This window comes from Pseudophryne corroboree, chromosome 1 (genome assembly GCF_028390025.1).
Source record: "Pseudophryne corroboree isolate aPseCor3 chromosome 1, aPseCor3.hap2, whole genome shotgun sequence".
In the NCBI taxonomy this organism is placed as follows: Eukaryota; Metazoa; Chordata; class Amphibia; order Anura; family Myobatrachidae; genus Pseudophryne; species Pseudophryne corroboree.
The window spans coordinates 862837457-862851880 of NC_086444.1; the positions used below are offsets into that span (position 1 = coordinate 862837457).

Here is a 14424-nt window from a genome sequence, read left to right on the forward strand (position 1 = left end):
TGACGGCATGGCGGTTGAACGCCGGATCCTAAAGGAAAAAGGCATGCCGGAAGAAGTCATTCCTACTTTGATTAAAGCAAGGAAGGAAGTAACCGTGCAACATTATCACCGAATTTGGCGAAAATATGTTGCGTGGTGCGAAGATCGGAGTGCTCCGACGGAGGAATTTCAACTGGGTCGATTCCTACATTTCCTGCAATCAGGATTGTCTATGGGTCTCAAATTGGGATCTATTAAGGTTCAAATTTCGGCCCTGTCGATTTTCTTTCAAAAAGAATTGGCTTCAGTCCCTGAAGTCCAGACCTTTGTTAAGGGAGTGCTACATATACAGCCTCCTGTGGTGCCTCCAGTGGCACCGTGGGATCTCAATGTGGTTTTGGACTTTCTAAAATCTCATTGGTTTGAACCACTAAAGAAGGTGGATTTGAAATATCTCACATGGAAAGTGACCATGCTTCTAGCCCTGGCTTCGGCCAGGAGAGTGTCAGAACTGGCAGCTTTATCTTACAAAAGCCCATATCTGATTTTCCATTCGGACAGGGCAGAACTGCGGACTCGTCCGCATTTTCTCCCTAAGGTGGTGTCAGCATTTCATCTGAACCAGCCTATTGTAGTGCCTGCGGCTACAAGTGACTTGGAGGACTCCAAGTTACTGGACGTTGTCAGAGCATTAAAAATATATATTGCAAGGACAGCTGGAGTCAGAAAATCTGACTCGTTGTTTATATTGTATGCACCCAACAAGATGGGTGCTCCTGCGTCTAAGCAGACGATTGCTCGTTGGATCTGTAGCACAATCCAACTTGCACATTCTGTGGCAGGCCTGCCACAGCCTAAATCTGTAAAGGCCCACTCCACAAGGAAGGTGGGCTCATCTTGGGCGGCTGCCCGAGGGGTCTCGGCATTACAACTTTGCCGAGCAGCTACGTGGTCAGGGGAGAACACGTTTGTAAAATTTTACAAATTTGATACTCTGGCTAAGGAGGACCTGGAGTTCTCTCATTCGGTGCTGCAGAGTCATCCGCACTCTCCCGCCCGTTTGGGAGCTTTGGTATAATCCCCATGGTCCTTTCAGGAACCCCAGCATCCACTAGGACGATAGAGAAAATAAGATTTTACTTACCGATAAATCTATTTCTCGGAGTCCGTAGTGGATGCTGGGCGCCCATCCCAAGTGAGGATTATCTGCAATAATTGTACATAGTTATTGTTAACTAATTCGGGTTATTGTTGAAGGAAGCCATCTTTCAGAGGCTCCGCTGTTATCATACTGTTAACTGGGTTTAGATCACAAGTTGTACGGTGTGATTGGTGTGGCTGGTATGAGTCTTACCCGGGATTCAAAATCCTCCCTTATTGTGTACGCTCGTCCGGGCACAGTACCTAACTGGAGTCTGGAGGAGGGTCATAGGGGGAGGAGCCAGTGCACACCACCTGATCTGGAAAAGCTTTACTTTTTGTGCCCTGTCTCCTGCGGAGCCGCTATTCCCCATGGTCCTTTCAGGAACCCCAGCATCCACTACGGACTCCGAGAAATAGATTTATCGGTAAGTAAAATCTTATTTTTTTTTATTTATAAAACCTCATGCCTCCTTGTTGATAGGTTAGTTTAAGAAACATAGTTCAGTCCTATGAATTTATGGCATGTTTTTTGAGTCTGTATATTGTATGTCTTGTGATAGAAGCACTGGTGAGTGATAAACCGGAGATATGTTTGTCCCAGGTTTCTGGCCTATGTATTTTAAACCCCCAGGAAATGCCTATTTTGCTAAACAGACTTGATTAGCGTTTGGGCTTTCAGTAAAAGCTGGAAATTGGTCCTGGGGGTGTGGATGTAAAGGGGGGTACTCACGGAGCGATATCCTAAGCAATCTGACTAGATTGCCTAGAATTTAAGATGGATCGCTCCGTGTGTACCCCTTGCAGTGATAGCGATGCGCAGCCCCGCGCATCGCTATCGCTGCTGCTAGATTGGCCTGCATGCAGGCCAATCTAGCGGGTCGCTCACTTCACCCGCTGGGTGAAATAAGCGGCCCCCCCGTCTCCCCCCGCACGCTCAGCACACATCGCGCTGAGCTGAGCAGCGGGAGAGATGTGTGCTGAGCGGTTCACTCAGAACACATCTCTCCCACATCGGCCCGTCTATATGGGCCTTAAGTGAGAAGGGAGGGCTCTATCAACAAGACCCATTTTAGGTCTCTAGACCTTCAGCTGAGATCAGGCTAATTTAAGGCTTGGCTCAGGGTCTGACTACCTGGGAAAACTGGCCGCAGGCCTGCGATGAGACACTGTGGGGTAATTTTTCTAAAGCTTCTAAAACAGAATTGATGTTGCCCATAGCAACCAATCAGATGCTGTCTTTCATTTTCTAAAAGGCAATAGAGAAATGATGGACAGCATCTGATTGGTTGCTATGGGCAACATAACCAATTCCCTTTTTTAGAAGCTTTAGTAAATTTGCCCCTGTGATTTAAGTACTGTGCATGTGCCTGTATTTATGGTAGGGGCATTAGGTCCTACCAAACAGAGAGAGGGAATCTTAGTTTAGTTAGTGCCCAGATGGGCTAGGATTCAATTTTATGTTTTGTTTTATGTACTGTACAATAAAACTAGCCAAGGTTAAATTGCACGAAAACCCTAGACTGGTTTGCTGTTTTCCTGACTGTTGTGTGTTTGGAGGTGCCCTCTACACCAGGAGAGGACACCCATACCCTAATCTTACAATCTACAAATGTTTATACGGGATCCGGTCGACAGGTCAAATGGTCGACATAAGTTTTTCACAATTTTTTTCTTTTTTTTGAAACTTTTCATACTTAACGATCCACGTGGACTACGATTGGAATGGTAATCTGTGCCGAGCGAAGGGGTAGCGGAGCGAGGCACCTTGCCCGATGGTGCACTAATTGGGGTTCCCGGTCACTCTACGAAGAAAACGACACCAAAAAAACATAAAAAACTCATGTCGACCTTTTGACCTGTCGACCTAGTTACTGTCGACCAATAGTGGTCGACCTAGTTACGATCTACCTTCCATACCACACCCGTTTATACACATACCTCATGCTAATCTTAATTTGATGTTTTATAAATACACTAGTATACTGTATGTGTGCCACACTTACCTACTTTTAAAAATAATTTCAGGTAGATTGTGAAAGCAACACCTATGCACATTGATCTAAAGAGGGCATGGTCTGAGAGGCATGTCATGAAATTGATTTACAGTATGTCCCATTGTAGATGAGTGTCGAAGCATTTACATAGAGTGTGTGTATATATAAACTAGCAAGAGCAATATGCATTCCATTTTTAATATGTAAATCTTTACAGAGGGACAATTAGAACATACAAATTTTACCTTTTATAATTGTATACCTCCAGTGCTCAATACACGCTGCTGAGCGCCTTCTGTCCATGGGGCATGTGTAAGTAAATGTAGTAAGTGCTATTTTCATGTAGTGTGGGACCACCAGAGTAGTTTAGATTAACCCCTCCCTTACCTGCACCTGTTATGAACCAATAAATTGACTTGAGCAACTGTCATTCTGTACCATTCATTGTTCCTCATACATTGTGAAGGTACCGGATTTAGGGGGTGATTCAGACTTGATCATAGCTGTGCTAAGTTTAAAAGTGCAAAAGCATCACAAAGCGGCGATGGTTTTGTAATTCAGGAGTAGCTCCCGGCCAGTGCAGCTTTTGTGTGCTGGCCAAGAGCTACTCGTCGCTGCCCGGGTTGCAGCATCTGCGCGTGATGTCACGCAGCCGCTGCGTCCTGCCCTTAGCACGCTCCGGTCACGCCTGCTTTGGCCGGACAGCGCCCACTAAAACGACAGCCATGCGCCGCCGTGCCGCCCCCTCCCAGCGACCGCCTTTGTCTGTCAATCAGGCAGAGACGATCGCTAGGTAGCCATGCGCCGGCGCTCTGTGGTGCCGGCGCATGTGAAGTTCTGACCTGATCGCTGCGCTGTGAAGAACTGCAGCTAGCGATCAGGTCAGAATGTCCCCCTTAGGACCTAAAGACTACCTTTATTCTTGAGCCTCTTAAATATAGCGCGCATGCAGACAAGGAGAAGGTGCCTTGTAATCACACATTTATTGGAAGGTAATATAAAAAAAAACACAAGCCTCCTAGGTAACATCACACAATCACCAAATGGCTTTTACCAACATCTTATAATTATTACCTAACAAGATCTCATGTAAACTTCTCAAGCAAACTCTTCCGGGTACCGGCCATTGCGCTTCACCAACATGGCAGAGCCCTAACAACTATGCCCTGTCATCTGCATCTTACAGGGATACTGTACACCAGCAGACCACCAAGTGCCTTCAGAATACCTGCTGCCCAGGCTATGCTAGTATAAACAGCTCCTTCTGCCTCCTACTTCTCTGATGCTGCCAAACACACACAGCTTCCTGCAACACAAGATTTGGAGAGACCGACATGCCTATTCCTTTTTAAAACCACATTGAAACATAACTAGGGGAGTATTCATTTCAGAGGGCCAGCAAAAAAAGGAAATCCCTTCTTAGTCCTACTAAGTAGTAACTTCTAAAGAAAGCAGAAATCACAAAGGAGCATGCTGGGAGATGTAGTAAAACTAGACAGTAACTGCTGGGGAGACAGAAAGTTCCAGCACAACTTCTGCCCAGAGGAGAGACCATCCAGACCGCTGGGATCCTTTTTAGAACAATCAGGTTAATTAACAAAAATACACATTTCATAGCTGTTTAAGCTCTCGCATTCATTATCTGAAATCTCTAATACCCCTTTCACATCGCATAAATAACCTGGTATATTGCCAGGTCGACTTGAGTCAATGTGCTGTGTGAAAGGGGTAAGACCCTTATTCCCGGGTCCCTTGACCCGATATTTCAACCCGGGAATAAAGCAGGGTTATTACCGGGTCAGGTGCAGTGTGAACGGGTTACCCGGGTTGATTCGATCCGGGGCCCGTTCACACTATGGAGGAGGCGGTATGGAAATTATCTCATTGCCAAGTGCCACCTCCGCTCCCGCCCGATGGCTCCACTTCCGTGCCAGGACCATTTTTATGTTGACCTTTTCACCCTGTCGACCTTTTGTACTGCCTACCTTTTTCATGTCTACCTTTTGACCCTGTCGACATATGGTGTCGATTGACTGTCTAACTAGACACTGTCTATCTATCATCCCACACCCATTCAGCTACATACAACACAAGTATTTTAGGTACATTGTAATTAACTACATGTTATATAGGTGCCTTCTTAAATAGTATGTAATTGCAACAGATGGAAATCACAATTGTGCTATTACAGTATTAAATATACAGTAACTACAGTAATTTGCAAATGCACAGTATAATATTACAAAGTGATATGAAATTTAAATATTCAATACTAAAACATTTTATAACACGCACCTTTTGATTTATATATTCTTCTTAGGTTTTCCAGCTCCGAAAGACGAATAGTCTACAATGGAAAATAGAATATCTTTGCAAACCAATCTTTGAAAATGATTTGTTGATGCCAAGCAACTTGGAAAAATGATTAGGATCTGGGGTACCACATTTTGGGCCTCATGCCTAATTATAACATTCTTTTTCCTGTTGGTTACACTTCAGGTAAGGGGAAAAGATCTGATTTGTTTATCATATGGATGTAAAGGATGTAATTAACAACAGCTACAGCACAACATGAAAGCAAGCTGAGTTTGTGACGTACTATATGTGATTTAATTCTACAAGCTTTTGGTTTTAGCAACTGCATATGTTAGATGCACAGTACGGGATGTAGTTATATGACCGGGGGTCAGGAAACCGCCGCTTAAAATACCGGCACCTACAGTACAGGCACCTACCGCCCACCCACCCACAATCCCAACAGTCGACATGCCGTCTAACAGGGACTATTCCCACTTGTAGGTATCCACGACACCCATAGAGTGGGAATAGAACCTGTGGCGAGTGTCGGTATGGTGACCGGCACTCTCCCGACCGCCAGTCACGTGATACATATCCCACAGTACAGTAGGTGGCAGATTTACAGACATACAGATGAATTTACTGAGCACTGGGTATATCTTGGCGATCTGTAAATACTAGTGGGCAATAACAGTACAAACTAAGTGCTATCTAGGTAAACTAATATTTAAATTAAGAAATTGATCATTTGGCAAGCTTGCAGGCATTCTATTCAGAATTCCTCCAAGCTCTGAGCTTTAATTCATAATGGTACATTTAGATGCTACTTGTGAGTGACCTGTCTCATTTTAGTGGGGTTTTCTTTTAATCAATGGATTGCATTGCATTAAGCAAATAAGAGTGTTGGCAAAAAACTAATGATAACACAATGCAATGGGAAATTTAGGGGACAGTACCTTAGTTGAAAAAATTATAACAAAGTTTGGGGACCCTATTATTCTAATAAATAAGGGGTCAGTATTATTCTGATACACAAGGGTACTGGGAATGTCAAATTGCTTTCTCACAAATATTTAAAAGGCCCGCTCTAATATATATTGTAAACGCCTGCACCTCTTATTACCATATCCCATGAATGTGCGCTATATATCGCAAAACACTGCATCCCATAAGAGAAAACAATACACCCACACATTATCTGAGTTCCAAAGCTCATTGATGTATATATTTGTTATTAAAAGGCTATGGATTCGATATATTACAAAGTACAGTATACCTATAGTTACATGGTTACAATTCACACAGTAAGCAGTTAAAACATACAGTTACAGTCACAGTTACATACAGTTACATGCCAGCATACAATACCATTATCCTTAAGTTATATAAATTCGTCTTTCCATATCACACTCTCTCTCTCTCTCTGTAAATAAACGCAGGAACTGGTCTGCCAGCAACTCTCTCTGTAAATAAACGCAGGAACTGGTACCAAAAAAGCAACTGCCCTACTGTGTGGTCAGCAATGTGTTATCTAGTTTCTGGGGGAGGGGACTCACTCATTCATGATGAGTCACTAGTCTCTTTGTATATGCTGAACAGGTTCAGCCTTGGGGACGTCCAAAGGGGCTAGCCTAAGCTTCCTGTCCACTACCTGTTTGGAATATCTATTGTTCTAATAAAAGTGATTTTAGCTTACATACATATAATCATAATTATTTGTTGCAATGTCCTACAACTTTATAACAAGTGTCAAATGAATCTACACATTAATCTGGTTGCTTTAATAGTAAATATGACCGGTCTATCTTGTTTCGTTCAAATAATACACATACATGACATTACTTCATTTATATATAATTTTAAATCATCATGATGTCTGGCGCTTGATATTATTATAGTTATGTACTGTATGAAATAAGTGTTGAATCCATCTCTGTGGCATGTCCGTGTAAATGCGTGTGTTACCATATATGGCTGTGCTCGCTGCGCGTATTTGCAAGTGTAGCGACTTATATGTGTGTAGTTTGTATATTCTTTTTATGTAATATTTTTGACTTCGACAGTCCACCCTTTGGCAGCAAACAATAACTTCCATCAATTATTAACATAAGAAAAAAATATTTCATACAATAATCGGTGACCTAGACACATGTATGTATGCGTTTCGCAAATCAGACACTTGACTATATTTGGGGAAGACAGGGAGAAGGACGAGACATCCTCTATATGCACTCGGCGGTCACGGGACCACTGGTTGGGTGTGTGACAACATTCAACCTATAGAGTATGCTGGGACAGTGTTTTGGCCTATAATGTCTGATTTGCGACGAACATTTCACACATACATGTATCTACGTCTTTGTACACGGATGTTTGGATTCGATTGAGGTTCTGCTGGGTAGATGAAGAAGACACAAACAAATCATGACAGTGACATATAAAATTTTCATGATCTACATATTCCTATCATTTTCTGAACATTGTTTCCATTTTTGGATCATCATTGAACAAGGGTTATAAGTAGTGTCCTTCCTAAATAACATAAACCTTCGGAGTTCGGGGAGAGCCACTCATAAACCTTTCTTCCACATATATTAATGAGCTCTTTATCTGCAATGTGTGAATAGCCATTGTCTGATTGTTCCTGATTACCTCTGAACTCCATAACTACTAGAACTTTGATTTTTCTCTGACTTTAACAAACTGATTACCTAATCCTGGGATCCTATAAGGAAATCACTCCTTCCTCCAGAACCAGTTCCAGTCCCACACTCGACTCCTCATAAAAAAACCTCGCAAAAATAGAATATCCTGAAAAAAAATGTTTGTCAGCGGGAAAGAGAGAAAAGAGAAATAGAACAAAATAACTCTTGTTCATAACAAATCAATTACAATGACTGGTCTTTCTGCAATCCTTTAGTACGCTCAGGTAGTGTTCAACAGTGCCGCCTCTCAGTCTTCACGGAACAGAGTCTCTAGTGATACAAGGTTCTCTTTGCCTTGCTCTTTGAACACTGATAAGGGGTCGTGTTAAGGGGGTATACTTTTTCCTTTTCTATTCCCCTCCTTTTCTCTGTCTGATTCTATTGCTTGTATTATATTACTATGAGGGTAATTCTGAGTTGATCGCAGCAGGATTTTTGCTAGCAATTGGGCAAAACCATGTGCACTGCAGGGGAGGCAGATATAACATGTGCAGAAAGAGTTAGATTTGGGTGGGTTATTTTATTTCTGTGCAGGGTAAATACTGGCTGCTTTATTTTTACACTGCAAATTAGATTGCAGATTGAACACACCACACCCAAATCTAACTCTCTCTGCACATGTTATATCTGCCTCCCCTGCAGTGCACATGGTTTTGCCCAATTGCTAACAAAAATCCTGCTGCGATCAACTTGGAATTACCCCCAATATTTCATATCTTTGAAGCAAATGTATAATTTTCCTTTTATAAGCAAACCCGCAGAGGTTGCATTTAGACATATATATCTTTAAATCATTAGGAATATTCTGTTCATATAAGAATGCACGCCAGTCATATGGAATGTAAATCATAAGAATGTATTTCAACAAACAATTGCTACTCATAGAATTCACTTTTATCATTAAACAGTATTGGTCAAATACAATGCAAGTCACCATATAATAGTTTCACAGATTCAAACTATATAAGAAACAAATAGGATGAAAGAAGTGTGAGAGATGTATGTACTGTACTGTATGTGTGTATTTATTACTGGGGAGATATTTACTCAAAGCACTCGGCTAAATCCTAGATTTATTGATATATATTGGACAATATATATCTTAAATAAATACCTTAGGGGATTGGTTTTAGTATATGTATGTGTGTGTTTGTGTGTGTGTGGGGGAGGGGCAGCATGTGGCTGCATTGTCCACAGACCGCATGGGACAGAAGCTAGACTCCATTTTGGGAAAACTCCCATGATTCCAAAGTCTGTAACATATGGTTCAAAAGGGAATGCCAGCAGCCATTTTAGATTTGCAAGTCCAAACACATGGCATTCTTTGCTACACCATAATCACATAGCAGAAGCCATAAGACTCCACTATATTCCAACTTATATTACAATTCCAAGCCATCTAATCACCTTTCACAATTCCAAGCAATCTAATCACCTTTCACAATTCCAAGCCAACTAATCACCTTTCACAATTCCAAGCCAACTAATCACATTTCACAATTCCAAGCCAACGCAGTATCTCAATAACCAGAGCATATGGTATGCTGGCTATGTTATATAATGTAGCCTGTAATTATATGCCAATCCCAGTCTGTACTACATTATGCTAACTTTTCAGGCCTAAAACCAACTAATTCCAGCCTTCCAGGACCAGCACCACATATCTCATGCTGTCCCTATGAGCCATCACAAAACCAGATCACCAAGTAACCACAAATATCAGCATGCCATTGCTACAAGCACATGACTACAGTAACAAAAGAAAGTATGTGTTGACTTCTATACTTCAGCAAGATGCACCATACAAAACCACTACAATCTGTTATAAATCACCATACCAGGTATGTATACCAGAGATGCTATTCTACAGATTGTCTAATGTTCCAATTCATTACAGATTTCATAGAGTATTATCACAAACACACAACAATCACATGATTGCACAAGTACTATTAACCTTAAAGTCAAATGTATTTACATATTTAACTATTCTATGCCAATCATTTCACAACTACTTTACCACAAACACATATTTAACTATTCTATGCTATTTATCTATGAGATATTGTGTATGATACTTAGCCTTAGTAAGGAGATCGGTCCTGGTGATGAGCAAGCCATGCTTCTGAGAGCTAGATTGATTCTGAGTGAGTGAGCTCTGATTTCAAGTGTGCAGGTATACAACCTGTGGGTGTGTCTTTCACAGCATGTGGGCTAGCTGTATCAGTGGGCTGAGCTGGCCGTGTGCTGGGATTGTCTATTCAGCCAAGGCTACAGTGTAGGGATGTTAATTAGGCTTCAGGTTACAGAAGCCAATATTATCAATTCATTCCTTCCTTGTATGATAATATTGTCCCTAAAATTTATATAATGGAGTTACTCTGTAACAAACACACAGTTCACTTGGAACACACAGTTCACTTTGCTCTCCACCTTGCTCTTTGAACACACAGTTCACTTGGAACACACAGTTCACTTCGAACACACAGTTACCAAACTACACAAACTCGATGAATGTGAGCAATAAACTACTTTGTCACGAGTTCTCTCCGGGTCAGCGACCTTCTTGCAGTGGGACGAGTGGACCCAAGTCTCTCTTTCGGCGACCTTTAGTGCTGTCAACAAAACTTGGTATGGTCCTTTCCACCTGTCTATTAGGCAACCTGAGCGTAAGAACAATCACACAGTCTCTTGGTTCACAGTCAAGACAATTAGTATTTGGCATACCAGCAATCAACAGTTTCAAGTTCTTATGTCAAGTTCTCAAATGCTGGCTCATCTCAATAAGGTACTGTACTGTCACCTCATTGGTGTATTTCTGATTATTGTGCGGATCAATCATGGCATGAGGTTATCTTCCAAAAACAACAAAAAAAACACAAATACCAAAACAAAAACAAATTTTCGAAGAGGGTGATTCGTTAAGTGAATATCTGGGAGTGGTTCCGAAGCTACATAATACTAGTGGCAGTATCTATGATCACAATAGTACAATTTCAAGCTTTGCTCCTACTTCTAGGGGTACCATTATCTACACACACATTTCTGCACAATTTTCCTTTGCGGTAAACACAGCAGCATCCGTGGCGGCAGGAAATGCCTCTACCCAGTTTGAGAAAACATCAGTGCACACCAATACATAACAATAATTCCTAAAGGGTGTTAACTGTACGAAGTCGATTTGTATTTCCTGAAAAGATCCGTCTGCAGGAGGGATCTGGGATGGCTCTGTTGGTATTGCTTTACCAATATTCTTCCTCAAGCAAACAAGACAGGTCATTGCTCTCTTACCTGCATGAGAATAGAATCCTTGCGCACACCAGTAGGCTCTCATCAGCCTGCACCTACCCTCTTTGCCTAGATGAGTCAGACCGTGTACCACCTCAGCTAGACTTGGAAGGTATGCTCTGGGGGCTACTGGCTTACCATGTCCACCTGCCCAAAGTCCTGAGGCCTCCTGGCCATACCCCTTTGTCCTCCAGACTGCCTTTTCCTGTAGGGAACACAATTTTTTTGTATCTTAATTTAACTATCGTGTGTTTGCAATGTAGAGTACCATGAGCATAACTCAAAAAAAATAAAAGAAAAAAGAAACATCTCTAGAGGAGAGAAGGAAGAAGAAAAAGAAAATGTCAGGTTTGCCATTCACCAACAGGCATATCAGTGTCTATACAAAATTTCCCTTCACCAATATTCCCATTCTCCACCCTTTGTGCATGACAAGGCACACTGCAGTAATACTGGTGTCATTGTGCTGTTGAGATATACTGGGTTCGGGCAGAACTCTGAAGGACCTAGGCATGTGGAGTTTGAACTGTACTTGGGTCCATGTATTGTACCACCCTGTGTGAACGCAAAAGATGAAGAGGAAACTGTAGAGAAACAGAATAGAGGTTGGTGACAGATGAGTTTGTAGAGGTGAAGAAGATTTTATAAAAATTTGACAACTGGATTGGGAACTACTGGGAAGTGATTCTCTACTTGGTCTACTCCCCTTAAAAAAATTTCTCTGTTTGTCGTATCACTATTGGGACTATCCCAGCCATCAATCCAGTGCCCTGTCCATCCTAAGTTCATAGGGAATCCGGTATCTGTGAGATAATTTCCTCTACCTGTGATGGACATGCATCTAGAACAATAGAATGAGACATTAGTCTTCGTGGGTGTCTAACATACTTTGTACTTCCTGAGCGGGAGCATAGTATATGTATATCATATCTAACAAAATTAAGTTAATCGGGGGCCATTTCTGCTAGGAAAAAGAAGCAAAAGTTTAGAGGCCCCATCTTAACCCCAGCAAGTTTTGTCAAAGGGTAATGTTGCATTTATTTTGTTCTTCCCATTAGCCGAATCTGTGTTTTCTATATGGCTTATAATTCCTTACTATATGTCCCTTGGTCCCGTCTATGTGTTTAATAATGTGGCTTGTGTTTTCTGTCTAGGGGATCTATATCGACTATGTGTCCTACTACTCCTACAATCTCTGGAAAAATGCCCTTCCTTCCTACAAGTGTAACATATTATTGACCATTAGGGATCTGGGGTTTGGACTGATGGGTCTTTCCTGTATGTACCAGTATACTTACCGTCCTCAACCTCTCCACCTGTTGTTTTCTGCGCCTAGCACTATTCTTGTAATGTTCAACAGCACACTATCTAAGATTAGCTATTGTGACCCCTTTCCAATTTTGCAAAGAAGTCTGCACCCTGACACTCAATGCCTTATTGAGCCCGTCCATTTGCACAGAGACAGCCACCTCCCATTTGCCGAATTAGTGTTTACCAGTGGTCTTATCCAGATGGAGAGTTTTCTATTACTGCAAGAGACAAAAACAAAAAAAAAGTTTAACAAGCTTCTAGGTCATGCGAAGTATTTCATTCTATCCTTCTCATCCCGTATTAAGAGTCTGTACAAGGTCCAACAAACATTTTCGAGCTCATCTTGACTAGGGGCATTACTAGGAATTAATACTTCTTATATGGTAACTGAAAGAAATACCCGGGGGTTACCTTGTCTCTGTCCGCTTTCCTGCTGGCAAATACTAATGTGCGGACAGGTTTTTTTCCATTTCTGACGTTACTTTCTTGATTTTTTTGTTTTATTTTTGGGTTTTACTATATATGTACACGAATGATACCATACTTACCTGTTCCACTGGTCTCAGCCACTTCCCCCACAGGCTGCTGCTCTTCTTTTACCAGTTGGATACTCCTCTGGGTGCTTGAGAAATGGCTGAAAACAATCAGGTCACCTTCTCCTCCTAAATAAAACTTCAACATTCATTAGTACATATATAGGTTACAGTCATATTTTTCATATTTGTATTATTTTCTATAGTTTGTATGCTGGCCGTAACTGCTTCCACATCTACATATGGCGGTGTACTTGCATTCTCTTTTTTTTTTCTTTTTTCTTCCTACTTGTTTATTGTTGCTACAAGTTCAAACAGTTCTTATATTTCCATTCTTGTCTTATATGACTTTGGTTAAACATACCACCTGCAATACCTTAGGATCAAACTCACCGGGCTGCCACAGGTTTAAACACTTTGTATGTCTGACCGTTTGTTTTCGGGATTTTATCAGACATATTCTTATCCTTAAGTTCTGCAATACCTCTGGTTCAAAACTGCCCACCCTAGGGAATGGTACCCTATCTTTGTCAGTCATACATAACCATTCATTGCAAAAAGCCTCCGTGTGTGAACCATACTTTTCACACATAATAAACCTTGCTGACCCTCTCGGTCGCAATTCTGACCTTTTCGGTCCCTCTTCTTCAGCCTGAACCCTAGCTACTAAACGCCCATTGCTTGTGCAATTGGATCCCATCGCGGACTTTTTGCCAATAAACGCAATCCCCAATGCACACCGCAGATAGATGGTGAAAGGCACCTAGCGCTTTCACTCGCTCCTTCTCCACTGAGTACCACTACTCACTCCAATAGTGACCACCGCGTACTCAGTGAGGCCCTATCTAGTTTCTATTTACTGGAAGTGTTAGGAGTGACTTACCTTTTCCAGTAAATATCTGCCGCTGGAGATTTTCCTGAGAGAGACCAGCGAAAACTCCCTATACACTTATACACAAATCACGCTTGCGTATGCTCTATACAGCGCTAATGATATCGCGATTTTACGCAAAAAGCTCGTAACAGGGGTATCTAGTTGAGCTATATATCGCACCCACAAACGCGCGATCCAATCGCACAGCGTATAGGTACTTGTTACCTATCTGCCGTACAACCACGGGTCGATGTACAAACTGCGACCCTCAGCTCGGAGCGTAACAAAAAACCTTTTTA

At 41.8% G+C, this 14424-nt stretch overlaps 1 protein-coding gene across 1 annotated transcript in view; it reads left to right on the forward strand.

Annotated features, from left to right (window-relative positions):
• FUT10 (fucosyltransferase 10) overlaps window positions 1-14424 on the forward strand; it is an 84464-nt gene that overhangs the window by 20228 nt on the left and 49812 nt on the right. The window contains exon 2 of the mRNA XM_063920000.1: window positions 5437-5615. Within this exon, the coding sequence (XP_063776070.1) occupies window positions 5538-5615 (78 nt within the window). The 5' untranslated portion in view covers window positions 5437-5537. The remainder of the gene's footprint in view (window positions 1-5436; window positions 5616-14424) is intronic.